Consider the following 15,038-nt stretch of genomic DNA (forward strand, 5'->3'; position numbering starts at 1 on the left):
AACTCAGTAAATGATGGAGTTGCAAATTGCTTGTGAAGCCTAGTGCAGAAATGTTTCATAGAACTTTAAAGAAGGAAATGCAGCGTTCCCTTTAAATAGCAAGGTTTGCTGTTTCTCTTGAAATCTCAGCCGTTCTTAGAGGAGAGACTGTTTGAAGAGATAATTAATAGAATTGCAGAACCGTTTTGGAGGCTATCAACCTTACAAAGAACAGACATTTTTAAAAAAAACAAACTTGTGTAGTAGATGCAGCAGCAGCTCTAAACCATTTGAGCTGGTATTTTCTATTGCAGAGTATTAAAAACATACAGCATTAAGGTTTAGGTGGTCTTCTGACACAGTGCATTTCTTGCTAACACCTGGTTGCCGTGTGGGTTTTAAAATGCCTTGCACTTGCCAATTGCAGGTTCACTCCCCGTGCTTATGTCCATGTTCCTCTTCAAGAACCAAAAAGTTGTGGTGTTGTGGGTGCTGCCTGGGGTGTGCCCGGGCATAAGCAATTTTCTTGGCAGGAAGGAAAACTGAAACAAATCAGTACTGAAACAAATGTACTTTTCTCAGGTTTTTTGAAATCTAACTTTCCAGCCACCATGCTGGCATGTACACTGGATGCATGTACGTTTTGAAACCTTCATCTGGCAGACTTTGATAAATTTCTGGGTCACACTAAGCTTCAGAGGTGAAACTTTCAACTTTTCCCCCAGCTATTTAGCTAATTAGCAGTTAAACAAATTCAGAGCCTTGTGATGATTTTTAAAATAGTAGTGTATTCAAAATTTAACTTCTGTAGACAAATACTGTGACTAAATATTTATGTCATGTCAGCTTTTTAATTGCTGTTGTGCAATACAGAGTTTACAACTGACATAGGCACAATGATGATTGCAGAGATCGCCACCAACAAATGTGCTTTTTGGGGTTGTTAGATTTTTTTCATTCGCAGCTGTTTCGTCCACTGTTGTAATGTAACCACTGCACAGTATATTTTCTTTTAAATAATGCCATCCTTTGAATGATAGATTGCTTGTCACATCTGCTCTGTAAAGAAAATGATTTCCTACTTTGAAAGGAAAGATGGAAACCTGTGAGTTCTGTCACAGGCTTTCTGTATCGGAACGATACAGCTTTGTAGGGTTATTCATCTACGGAATGGTAACGTACCCCATGCAGCGGGATGATGGTTCAACTCTTACATTAACAGCTGAAATCTTTCTTTGAAAGTCTTCTAAAGCAGCCATCTGATTAAAATTGCAAGCTCCAGTTTGTGTCACTGCTCATAACACTAAGATGGAGGGAAACTTGCAGCCTTTCAGGATTAGATTTTGTCAGTTTTTCTTGGTGATGCTCTAAGCTTAACTATGCTGTATCTGACTTAGCAGCTTTGCCTGCACTGATAACATGATTAACTCTTGACATATTACATATGCCTTGGGTATTCAAAACACTTGTGAAAGTAATTAAAAAAAAAATGTAAATTTTGTTTAAACAGGAGTTAAGGTATTAAATTAATAGCATACTTTTGGAAAAGGCATCTGTTACTTCTCCTATCAATTATGTGATGTATTTAGCAGGTGCTAAAACTCTATTCAAAGCTGAAGTCTGTGGTAGCTCTGATTACTTCTGCTGTGGTGTCGTGATCCTTGTGGATACGTAATGGTGTGAAAGATGGTGAGAAAGTATGTTATCTCTGACAGTAGAAAGAGGGTTTCTGGCCTGCAACTGGCAGTTTGCTATGAGGCTTAAGTTAAACAGTGCACCTCTGTTTTGAAAACATTTTACACTTTCTCATGTTACTGGAAGTGTATTTCTGTATTAGCCTTGTGAAAAGTTTATCTTAATCTGTGTTTAAAGTTTCTAAAATGTTTGCTAGGAAGAATTCTGCACAAAGCCAAACTCAAATCTATTTTTGTTTGTGCTTGCTGGAAGAGCAATGAAAAGATCTTTTATTCTAGTGAGCTTTTTTGTTTTATGGTGTTGCTGTTTGCAGTGTGAAAGTTAGTTGTCAGCACTTGCATTTGTAAATCTCTTTTTAAGGGCTGATTACTCTGGGCTGAAAGTTGGCAGGCAAGATCTCGGCCCTAGAGCATTGTTTGGGGTTACGCATGTTTTTAAATAACAGATCTATCTGACTGGTTTGATTGAGAGAATGCATGCTGCTACTCATACTCTTGTAACTCTAGACAGCAAAACAGACTTCATAAAAGCACGCTTTGAATATGAATTAGAAAAATTAGAGACTACTTCTAATGAAAGCAGAGGTGGGAGGATCAGGAGTGACACTTGAGGGAGGTTTTTGGGGGGGGTTGGCGAGGGCAGTAGTGGTTTTCGATGGCTGTATAACAATCGAGTAGATGTCTCTTCCGAGCTGTTTGCAAGGTTGTGTATGTGGATGCAGTATGTGTATATAAATATCTTCAGACAGTTGAACGTTAACTCTGCCAGTACTATAAGATACCTAAACCTGAAGTAAAATGCAGTGTAAAGGTTAGCCTGATGTTGGCACCACAGTAACACCCACGTGTGGCTTTTGGATGAGAGCGGTCCCAGCTCTGCTTGGCTTGGCACCCAGACAAGAGTGATCATGTGGTGGTGTGCATTTATCTGTATAGTCATCCATTGCTGGTTTGTATCTGGTATCTTCTGAAGTGATGGAATTCTTACAACAAAATGCATTTGAAAATATTTGCCAGTAAAGAACCATGTTGTCAACTTTAAAAAACAAACAAACAAACCAACCAACAAACAAAAAACCCAACCCACAACTTTTTATTTGTGAAGGTGGTTGTGGATGTTGCAGAGGGAAACCAGTAGGCTGAAAACAAAATACGTGCTACCTGTGTCGCTCGGCCACATGGTCTTGGTCCTTCCTGAGAATATTCTTGTAACTCCTCAGATTAACCACTGCTGACCAGGTGCCCTCAGGCGCAGATCTGTACAAGTATTAGTGAAGAGTTACTGCCCACATCATCCTCGTACTAATGAGAAAACAACTGTATTAAGGTGCTCTTCTTCCTCTTGCATTTCCTAATTTAGCAGACTGAGCAGTGTATTACAGTTTTGGGGACAGTAAAGACTTCATGGTTGAATGTTGTGTGGTTTCTAAATAAACATGTTTTTACCTGTATTTTAAACTTCTGGGAGATAAGTGTCTTGCCTACTTACAAACCAAGTTTGAAGTGCTTTTGATAAGCTTCAGTAAAATCCATGCAGTTTCTCTTAGATTAGGTAGTTCTGGAAATAAGCATTTGCATGTCTCGAGAGTAACTTTGCTCTTGACATAATGTATCTGAAGTTGTTGAACTTGACTAATTACTCTGTGATGACTGAATGGCAAGCCAGAAGGAAAAATAAAGATTTACTATACACATTTACAGAATTGAAATTATATATAATATTACAAAATTATAATTGTGTACTTCAATTCATAAATGCAGGCTATTCTGTAGACTATGTGACTGGACATAATTTGTGGAAGGCATGGATTTTTTCTTGTGAATCTGCTTGCTGTAGACTAGAAATACTATTTAAAAACTCATTTAAGAGATTGTGTGCTTCTGAAGGTTTTTTCTTGTGGGTTTGGGTTTTTTTTTTCATAACTTGAATGAAAAAAATTGCAGTCCACTTCTGACAGCTCAACATTCTGCCATAGGTATTGCTATCTCTATCCCAAACAGGTCTGCCAACTTGCATTTTTCTCTTGAATGTCTCCTACTTACTGCAGCAGCGTGCATTTATGCAAAGATATGGTTTACCAGTCAGCAATTCAGTGTATCTTTTAAAGTGCTGGGCAAGTTAACTCTTCAGTGGGATGATAATTTTTATTGCTTTATTAAAATGCCACATTTAACTTGCTCGCTAATTTGACTATTAAACTAGCATCAAAAGAGGATAAACTGTCTTCCAAATGATCAATCCTGATCTGTAGTTTCTAGTACTACCAGATATTGATTGTGATTCCTGTAAATAAGCTTGTGTATGAAGATATGTATCAATACTAATGAAAAACATGTGAAAACACATCTTTTGAAGAGCCTTTAACATTTTGTGATTTATTTTTTTAAAATGTTTCTCTCCCTAAAGTCACACTGCTTTTTCCACAAACACTGTATTCTCTGACATGATAGTCATGGAAGCCTGCAGTCATATAAGTTTTATGCTTTAAGAGACTGGTAAGTGGCAACTCTGTGGTGGAAAAGTTGATGGCACTAACTTTCCAGAACAGCCCTGCACATGAAGTCGTTTTGAAGTATATCACAACAGATAGGATTTTGCAGCAGAGCACTTGATGTCCTGGGGACTTGTAGCAGTGTGACATACTAAGTGAAGAAAATTGCAAAGGAGACTCCTCCTGCATTTGGGGTCTTTCCGTATGGCTTACCCATTTGCAGAAAGGCAATAGCTGATCGTTGTTAAAAGCACGGGACTTAGAAGGCAGGTTGAATATCCTCTTTAAACAGATTATAATAGTATCTCACTTGTTTTGAGAGTCATTTTGATCCTTAATGATCAAAATGCAACTTAAATATATGGGTTTGACATTGTAGTTATTAGAAATAATTTGTTCACAAGGTGTGGTGTGTATCACAACAAATCTGTGTAACTAATGAGAATATGATTATTAGTCTGAGTAATCCAAACAAAGTTACCTAGAGCTTCAATCTAGACCTAGCCTGTGATAAGTGTCTTGTGTAATCTCATCTTTAAAGGGCTTCTGAAAAGCAGTAGAATGATGTGCCACTTTGATTGCTGGTGGCTTGCCCAAGAAATCTGAAGTTGCAATGTGCACATTGCAGTCGTGTGTTACCTGTCAAGTTGGCTAACAAGTTGTCTACCCTCAGCCAAAATTAATGATTTAGCTGAATATTTTGTGCTTGATGGCCAGTCAGCAAATGCTTTAAAGGATATATGCGTGGTGGAATTTTACTCTTGTTTGTTAGACTCACATGATCTTAGCTGTTTTCCTTCCACAATCCATAGATTTACAAAGTACTGGTGCTAACACTACATACCAGAGGATGGAAGAGATTGCATCATGACTGGGGACAGGCTGATCCTAGAAGGGAATGGGAATATGCAAGATAAGCAGGCGAGGTAGAGGGATGCAAAGAAGTACCTTGGCATTGATTTGGGGATCAAAATGCTGAGTAGATAACATCATTGCTGACTGAAACACATTTGTCTTTCTGTAAAGTAGACTTTAGTTTGTGAATCTGGACTAATGTGCATGCTCAAGGTTAGCATGAACAGCAGTGGAGATCATACACAGTGAACACAATGTCTAAGAAGTCTTGTGCTCTTTTTAGAAAAATATTAATCCAAAATTTTAAAAGGCTAAAACCAGTTTCTTTAAAGAATATTAACAGAAGCGTTCTCCAAGAAGCTTAGACACCTTCTGCAGTGTTAATGTGCATACAGCTTCCCATGCGTGGGTTTGAGCAGCCCAGAGTCTAGCTATTTAATACTTGCTTTTGAAAAGTTGCTTTTGTCCCGAGGATGATTTTTGGTTATTTTATAAAATACAAACATCCTGAATGAATTCCAGACTTTCTGCCATGTAGACTCTGTGTATGTTCATGTGTGTGTAACACTGTATGTGAGGGGCAGTATAACTTTTTTATTTCTTTTTTTGTGTGGGTTTTTTGTCTGTGTCATTTCTCCCTTACTTAAATAGTTTCTATTCCAAGATGAGAGGCAGGGTGTTAGGAAAAAAGACTTCCGGGAATATACCAGTGACACAGTGCATGTGTTTCTTTCAAAAACATGTTTTTCATGCTGACTTTACATCAATAGCATGAAGTGATAAGCAACTGTTCATCTAAGCCAAAGATTTCGTCCTGTCAGGGATGTCAGTATATTTGTTTCTTCAGCTGCGTGTGCAAAATATCTTATCTTCTGCCTAATCCCATAATACAGACACTTGAAACAGTTCATAGGTGAATGTCATAATTTTATTTGAAAATTTTGGAATGTATTCAGCCAGTTGTATGAAAGGCTTTTGTCCATTTCAAAGTATAGTGTAGAGGACATTCCATGGAAGGCCATAATGCCATAGACTGAAAGAAATACTTTTTAACTCCAGTCTTTTGGAGTCAAGATACACTAAAAGGAGCTTAAGCTGCCAAAGAATGGAATCATACCATCACCTTCCATATGCTGCAAATCTTCACTTTTTTTTTTTAAGGAGTTCGTAGACAATCTCACCCTGAAGTTTGGTGTCACCAACTTGAAGGCAATAAATTTTCCTCACACATTGTTACAGATGCAGTACTGGAATTTCCACGTGAATAAGTAACTCAAAAAGCATATTACAACTTGCTCATCATCCTTTTAGAAAAGAAAAAATGACCCTGATTTTACACTCCAATATTTACTTTCTAAGACTTCATGCTTTAAATGAGCTTTTCCTGGTTTTTTAAAGACCAGTTTGGTGTTTTTTTTTTTCCAAATAACAGTATTAAATAATAGCATCAAATTTCAAAGCGAAGTCGCTGTCAGACTTTCAACTCTGCTCAGTTTTCTACTTGTCTAATCAAATAAAATAATATTTTAGGAAGATGGAGCAGAACAACTTGTTGAGCGTTACTAATCTAGCAGAACTGTTGTAACATGCTTCTTAAAATTTGCGAAGATTAAGTGACTGTCAGAGTAGCTGTAGAATACAAAGGTTGGTTTGTGTCTAAATGCTTCTTAATAAGTTAAGTAAGTCTACCAAGTGGTATGAAAAAGTCACAGTTTGAAAACCAATCTGAATAGTTAAGGTGAGAATCAAGTGAAACTTACCCAGTGGAATTTCCCTGCCCGGTGCTGTGGCAAATGTTCATCTGCACTCCCGAGGCAGCCAGCGTCTGGGAGCTGAGCGTATCTGCAAGATCACTTTATCCTCGCCTTCTGCCATAACGTTTTCTCTGAATGCATAATCCTGACCGTGTTGTGGGGAAGTTCTTTGGACCTTTGGTCTGAATCGGCATGGCACGTCTGGAACGGCTGTGAGTTCTCAGGAATTTCAACAACCACTTACTGAATCTTTTGTCTTCCTGTTTCTGCAGCTTACAAAGGTGACCAGTAAAGTTCTCTCTGAGCAGCCAAAAAGCAGACAGCTCATGACTTCTGATCAGGACACTAAAGTTGTGGCTGAACCGCAGGTGCAGCAAGTACAAGAAGTTAAAGACGGTTCTCATCTAGTAAGTATTATAATTACATATTCCCCTGGTATAAGTGTTGCATGAAACAGGTTTGTTTTTTTTTTACTATGTCTTAATCAAAATTGTATCTCAAAACATTTTAGAAGACAGTTGGCTGATAGCATTGCAACATAAAATCCTAGAACAGAGCTGTTGAAGGTGGCTAATTCACCATACCGAGTAAGAGCATCAACTTAACTTTTCTTCAGCCCTACGGGGGATTTAAACAAACTGCAAGTTACAAGAGTTTGCACTCATTTAAAGTACAGGGCTTTTTAGGCTATGCAGGAATTGTATTACCAATCTTGAGTTAGGTTCTAGCTCACACATTAACATCTGAGGAAAATGCGGGAAATGTACTTGGCATGTATCTGTAATTGAAAAAAGTACGAACCCATACAAACAGGAGATTGCATTCTGTAACAGGAATTTTGCTCAGTCAGTTCTGCCAAATGGCACGTGCTGCTGCTTCTGTGCTACTGTGCACAATCCAGTAAGTTGCTTTATGAGATGCTTTTGGCAGATCATACAGCAGACAGTACTGTGTGTATATATGTTGCAGTAAATATTACATACATTTTCAAGAAGATTGAATACTTGATTTATGTGTAAGCTCTACTCATAACATTATATTTTTGTCTTTGAACTTTAACTGTATATTGGGAGAAATGTTTCCTCTTGGGACATCTCGAAGGGTTTGGTTTCAGTGTATGTTCTGCTAGGCACTTAGCCTGTGCTATGCTAAGCAGCAGATGCTTGCTGCTTCAACTTAACCTTGCAGCAGCAGCAGCAGATGCTTGCTGCTTCCACTTACCTTGCAGCAAGCACTAAGGAGAATTTTGAAAAACACTGTAAACTTGTGCTTGCTTGCTAAGCAAGCTGGTGGGGTTTTTGTTTGTTGTTCCCCCCTCCCTCTCCTTTTTTTTTTTAATTGGCATTCTGGGTTCTCTTCTGCTCTGTTTTATCTTTCTCAGATATGAATTTTTGTCTATTTGACAGTAGAGGAAAAAGTTGAACCCGCTTTTGTGCCATACTTTTAAAAGTTGAGCTTTTGTGATTTCCCCTCGCTGCCCCACCCCGTATTCAAGTCATTAATTCCAAGAAGCCAGTGTGTAAGCTTGAGTAAGAGGCTCTTGCAGATTTGCTTCAAAAGCTTGGAACTGTCAGTGCACTTTCAACAGGTGCATTAGTATTAAAGGTGGTTTGATTAGTCTTCACATTGATGCTAGTTCTTTTAATTTGGCATACTAGAACTTTTATAAAGCTTCATGTAAACTTGGATCTAAATCTTAATTTCTGTTCTTTCATACTTATTTGGAGAAAGAGAGTAATAATTTCTTTCAATTTCAGAAAATCTATCTGCTCTTTTCCTAAGCAGAGGAGACTAATGTTAATTTGGATATCTTGGAATGTATCCATAATGCTATAATGGTACATTTCAAATAACTAATTCTTTTGAGATTAAAGCTTTTCCTTTGCTGAATATTTTATTCTAAAAAGCTGAGACCTGTAGCGTATTAAGCTCTTAAGTTATACCAGTATCATACTCTTATATGCACAGCATCAGAAGGTCATTTTGTTGGATGAGAATCATTGCCAATATATGCTGTTAAAAGTGGTGTTTTCAAGATAGTCCCGTCCATAATGGCATGCTTGCATGAGTATATTTTGCCAGTGCTTCAGGACTTCACTTGCAAGTTTTGGGAACAAGGCTATAGTTCGAGGAAAAACTTCATGGGGTACAGGAAGAAGTTAGCAAACTAAAATCATTAAGACACTTTTATCTTTCCAAAAATGTGATAGGAAGGAGAAGAACTTCTGAAGTCCTGACTCGATTGCATTTAGCAAGTACATGCGTCAGGTTAACTGAAAATCACCTGCTGTTTCTTGTGTGTCTTAACTATTTTGAGATCAGAGGGCTAGACTGCATAAAGGTATGGATTCATGTCTGTGGTGATCCCTACTTCAATGTGTGTATGATATGGGGCCATACTGCCATGGTATCTGGTGAGATTTCTAGGAGTCTTTTTTTTTTTTTTTAAATAGACTTAAAAGAAATTTGCTGAATTACATTCCTGAGCTATTTTCGCTATGCTGTTCTACTAGGATCTGTTGATACCTAGTCCGAGTGCTTTTGTGGCAGTTCAGGAGGAAAGTTGTAGAATTTCTACTGGAAATTTTGATACACCTCTGTAGATCCTGGAAAAATAACTCCCTGTATGCTAGTCTTAATTCTGAAGTGATTATATAAAGTATTTTTTATTATATCTTTATTAACAATAAATAAATTTTCCTAATTATGACTTTAGTCAGTCTGTTTTCTTTGGCAGGAACAAAACTTAACACATGTTCTACTGTTAGTAATGTTGAACAGATAGTCAATAGCGACTGAATTAAAACAAAAGTTTTGATGTTGTGGTGGAAGCCTTCAGGAATCACTTTCCGGGGTTGCTTATGTTACTGTTACAGAGGTCACTTGTTTACTAACAGTTTTCAAAGGCTTAACCTCATGGTGAGGGAGCCAAAGTCATTTCTTCTGCCTTGAAGTAACTATAAAACTATATGCTATTTAATGCCTAATGTAGATTGATCGCAAGCCTAGTATAGTTAGTTTCCAACAACAGCTCTGCTTGAATTTGACTGATTATAGTAGTATTGAACAGCAGAATTTCAGTAGTTTTGCACTCAAGTCGATTGAAGGAAGTTGGCAACTTGAGGATCCTCGTAAATTTCTTGCTCATAGTAGCTTACGCTTACAAGTTGGAGGTAGATAGTTTAGAGGATACTAGCAAATTCTTAGCTTTGATAAATTTGGGAGTGAAATATGCTGGTATTTCTGGCTTTTTTTTAACCTAGAGGCAGGCTTTGTCACTTCAGGTGACATCTGTCATTGGATATTTTTTGTATCCTGATTGACAATTACTCTTTCTGAGAAAGCCATTGTCAGACTGGACCCAGGAAAGTCAGTGTTTAAGAAATGTTTCACTCCCTTTTGACTCACTTCTCTGTTTCCTTTTCAATCAGTAACACTTTGTTGCTAGAAATTCGAGGTTACTTTCTGAGGGAAGAGACCAAGACCAAATCCCATGGTGGAGGTAGTTTATATGACCTGTGTCTGCCAAACAGGACTTAATTAACCTTTAGTGCTAAAGGCACGATCTTTTTCCTTTCTCATTGATCCTAAACTCTTCCCCTGCCATGCCCACATTTGAATATGTAGCTTCTCAGAGCATTTTCCAAGGACCAAAGAATTTTCTGTCCTTGATTGTCTGAATCGAAGACCTGATCTGGCAGTTTGAAATTAACTTTAGAAGGGATTCTTGTCATCAAGTGGCAACAGGTTCTGTAAATGTCGGTATGTTCCAGTGGAGGATATTACCATGGGGCCATTTAAACTTGCTGTCTGATGGCAATATGAGCATCACCCATTCTCTCTCTAGTTGAATAATTATCAGGCGCTGCCATGGGCTTCTGTTAATGGGAATTCAAACCGATGTGGTGTGCTGGTTTTTGTCAATGCTTATAGGTACTGTAAATACAAGTTCAATCATATTGTTGGTTCTAAGCACAAGAAAAATAGCTAGCAAGTCAGAAAACTTAAGATGGGACTTAATTGTACTTCCTAAAATGTTTTTCATAGGAGGCAATGTGGAAGGATGTCTCGGGCTTAGAGCTGCTAGGTTATGTTATTCAGAAATCCTTTTGCAACCCATTCAAGAATAAGCCTCACAGAATAAAAAGGGACTGAGGAAATTAGATTTACTAGTTTAATATAGGACCCTGTGTAACGGTTTATTGAAAATTCAGTATAGCATATAATCCTCAGATCATTTGACGATACACAGTATTACATATGTATGTGCCAATTAAGAGTTAAGTAGCAGTTTGTATAACATGTAGGTGATATATAATAATTCAAGAGATCATGAATAGCTTTAAATGAGAGATGGGAAGATTAGACCTTAAACTGAACATGTACAGTATCATCATCATGAAAGATCAATACTGCTTAGTGTTCGCTCTGTCACATTATTGTAGATTTAGACCATAAGAAAAGTGCTGCATAGTTCTGCACCTGTAGATGACTTCTAATGCTAATGTTTAATTGCTTTAATGTGTAAAATGTATATTTAAACTCTTAACAGTCCATTTAATCTTGATATATTAGAGGGAGAGTTAAGCAATTTGACCAGCTCTTTCCAAAAGCCTGCAGTAGTGATGTTGTGACGTCTGTTGTGATGCTGCTCTTCTCTTTTCCCTTAACTGGCAGTGGGCATGACATCAGGTATGGCCTGAGAGTGCAGGATAATCACTGTTTCTTCAGGACTAGTTACGATTGCATGACTTTATTATAGAAAAAGGATAAATGAAGTTAGATGTCAGAAGGTTGTAAGGACTGTTTTAACTTTTGCTATTGTAACTTTAAAGCTAGACTATATTTTAAAACTTAGGTCTTTAAGACTATGTATGGGATAAACCCTTATTCCTTGACAAGGAATAGGTACACGTAGAAATGAAAGTAGATGGGTAGGTATACTCCTGTTGATGAGCATGTTGACTTCCTGCTTTCTGCGTAAGAGTGTGCAGGACATAGGACTAAAATACTTATTAAAAAAAAAAAAGAAACCTGTTCAAGTTATGAAAGTGCTGCTTCAGAGCGGTTTTGTTTCATGGAGAGGGAAAACCCATTTAGGCTTTGAGTAGATGAGAAATATACTAGAGCCAAAATACATATGTATAAAGAAAAAACCCAAAATAAATAAAACCCACCCTCCAGCTGAGCTGGGCTCCAAAGTGGCAGAGCACAAATTCTGTTAGTTTTAAAGTGCTTTTCAAGTCAGGTGGCGGTGTTTATCTTAGCCAGAAGGCTTTTAAGACTTACTGAGTCTTGGAATTTAAACAACCAACCTCAGGTCATGTAGCATAACAGTGTGGCATTTTCTGCTTAAATTTATGTTGCTGTTTTTTCTTAATGGTGATCCCACAATAAACAATATTGAGAAATGTGACTTAATGAATGTTCACTATAGGTGCTTAAAAATAGAAATTATCCCTGGAACTCTTAGATAAAACCAAAGGAACAAGTACAAAATGTGCCTTTGCACATAAGGAGAAGGGTATGGGAAAAATGGAAGAAGTTTCTACTTGCTTGAACTGCTTCACCCATTTTCTCCCCATTAGTTGATAGCAGAAGTGCTTGTTAAGGCACTGGAAAAGTGGACTTTGCTCTGGTCCTTCTCTTAAATGCACTTAGTTCCTCTCTAGAAAGCACGTCATTAGTAATGGTTAAATCACAGAGGGGAAAAATCTCGCTATTTATTTACCTGATGAGGGAGTTTTCTGAATAGTTGTAAACTTTGCAAGTATTATTGTGACTTTATGCTACATTAAAAACAGTTGAATTGTTTGCTCATGGCATTTCTTCAAAAAAACTATTAGAAGTAACACCCTCCCCCTTTCCCTGTACTTGGTTCCAGGGAATGCTAAAGAGAGGAGTGACTTGGCTTAGTTTTAAGTCTGGATCCAAGCATGTTGAATAACTTTGTCCCGCGGGAGAATTAAAAAAAATGCAGCAGATGGCAGCAATGATGCATCAGACTTCCTATCCTTAAGAACAATGTATCTGCAGGCACTTTGAGGCTTCATGTATTGGATAAGCTGGAGGGGGCAGGGTAGTCTTCCTCTTTTCTCACTTTGCAATTTCAAAGCAGACTTGCTGAGAGGGGATGTATTCCCTAGCCAATTCAGCAATCTTTTTTATGGTCAGAGGATTAGTGGTGAATAGGAAGTTTCCCCTGAAAGTTAGCCAATATGGTTCTTTCACGTATGCAAATCTGAGTCTGCCTATGGCATTTAAATTTATATGGCATTTAAGAATCTAAAACACATTATTTTTTTGTGATTCATTTGTCCTATAAGCAGAATACTTGTATGGGGAGAAAAAGCTACATTGGCAGCCATATTACAGCTTTGCACTTTTTTGTGTTACACAGTATTTATAAAGAGAAGTAGGATAAGAAATGATTCAAAATAAATATTCAAATACCTTGCAAAAGCTTCAGAGAAGAGAATGGAAGCATTTCACGCTGTATAAGGAAGAGAGATTCACCTCTAGTCTGTTTTATGCTGCTAAATGTGAACTCTACTATTACCGCAGGAGTGCTTCATAGTGACTGCAGTGCAGACTAAAGTGAAACATCTGAATTTCTAGAGTGCTTCTGCACTTCCTCAGTACTACCTTGTACTTGCAAGTTATTATCATAAGATTGTGAGCAGTCTGGGATAGCAAGAGCTTTTTTTTTTCATGTTCTCTTCTACCTGATTTTAATCCAGCCTGGCCCTGCTTACTGTGGTTCAGTGCAGTGTCATTTTTTTTCCTCAGTCTTCAGGTTACAACAGGAAACAAAGTGCTTGCTTCTCTTTTGGTTCATTACTCTAAACAGATGTGAACTTAGTTTACCAACTAGATATGAATGAGTAAAAGAGGAACTGATGCTTAATTTATTTCTATGTTGATAGTAGTAGATTTTCTGTCAGAAGTAAAGTAAATGAAGGAGACTGAAGGGAAGAAGTGACTGTGGGCTTCTCTGGTAAAGATGGTAAAGATTGCCCCCCGCCCCCCCGCCTTGGAATTTTGGAAACAAAGCAGAAATCTTGCAGTGTGACAGTGACGGGGACTGTACAGACAACATAGATAAGACTGAATAATGTCTTCAGCCTTATGTAGGCTATGTGACTTGCCATGAAAGCAGCTGTAAAATAAGTCACAATGACAATCATGAAAAAAAAAAAGTAATGATAGTGGAATATTAGAGCCTGGATCTCTGTGTTAAGCAGCCTTTACTCTGCAAGTATAGTTTACAATAGAAATTAAAATACATCTCTTACTAGTTAGTTGAAAGGCAACTGCTTTAATTAGCCTTAGTACCTCTATATACTGCTGTATGAATACAATGAAGGCAAGTTGCCAGGCTATCTTAAAACTCTAGTTCAAGTACATCTTGATTAAACTTGCCATAAGGTGCACAACCAATTGAAAAATAGCACTCAGTTCAAGGTACAGCTGAAAGAACATTTGAAATAGAGTTCAAGGGTCTGTCTTGTCTTTCATGTGTGTTTTCAGTATCTTTTAAGTAACGCCGTAGAGTGGTGCTGTAGTGGTACAGTCTGCAAGCTCTCTGAAGGATGGGGTCCAAATGTGAAATAATAGCAATGGATTTGAGAGGAGGTCCGAGTGATGTAAGGTTATGTAAAGGCAAATAAGAACAACTCTGTTTAGAGCAGAAGAGATTGCTGGGTACTTCCAGCTTTTTTTACTGGGTTTTTATTTTTGAGGAAACAGAACCACTTTTTTAGCAAGTAAAGGGACTTACAGTAGTAGAAGTCTTCCAATATGTAAATACATGTGTAGAAAGATGTTCTTTGCTGTCATAAAGTCAGAAAGAAGTCTGTTTATATATAACAAAGAAAACTTACACTGGGGACAGACTTTTGGAAGAAGCAGCATTTAGTCAAACTACCTTTTAAATCTGTCCGAGTTTTTTTTGTAAAAGAATACACAAATTTTTTGGACATTAAGTATAATTAATCCTGACACAGTACCACGAGATTGCTAGATGATCGTGAGGCCCCTTCCAGTGCTGTAAGTCACTGAGGGATTATGTATTCTTTTTTTCATGCAGATAACGAATTAAAAAAAAGGCTTGGAACAGAATTAGCTTCTGATAACGTACGGTGACTGTTCAATGGAATACGTGAGGTCTTATCTATCTTTAGCCTGTTTTTCCTAAAGAAGTAATCTTGGTGTAGGTTCAGCTCTGGGGGAAGGGAGGACAAGGAGAAATTGGTCCAAAATGT

At 37.6% G+C, this 15,038-nt stretch overlaps 1 protein-coding gene across 2 annotated transcripts in view; it reads left to right on the forward strand.

The window, feature by feature from the left end:
- Positions 1-15,038, forward strand: part of LARP4B (La ribonucleoprotein 4B) — a 61,475-nt gene that overhangs the window by 12,081 nt on the left and 34,356 nt on the right. For both annotated transcript variants that reach the window (XM_076331892.1, XM_076331893.1), the window contains exon 2: positions 7,047-7,181. In XM_076331892.1, the coding sequence (XP_076188007.1) occupies positions 7,101-7,181 (81 nt within the window). In that variant the 5' untranslated portion in view covers positions 7,047-7,100. The remainder of the gene's footprint in view (positions 1-7,046; positions 7,182-15,038) is intronic.

The sequence above is a fragment of the Aptenodytes patagonicus genome, chromosome 2 (genome assembly GCF_965638725.1).
Source record: "Aptenodytes patagonicus chromosome 2, bAptPat1.pri.cur, whole genome shotgun sequence".
NCBI lineage: Eukaryota > Metazoa > Chordata > Aves > Sphenisciformes > Spheniscidae > Aptenodytes > Aptenodytes patagonicus.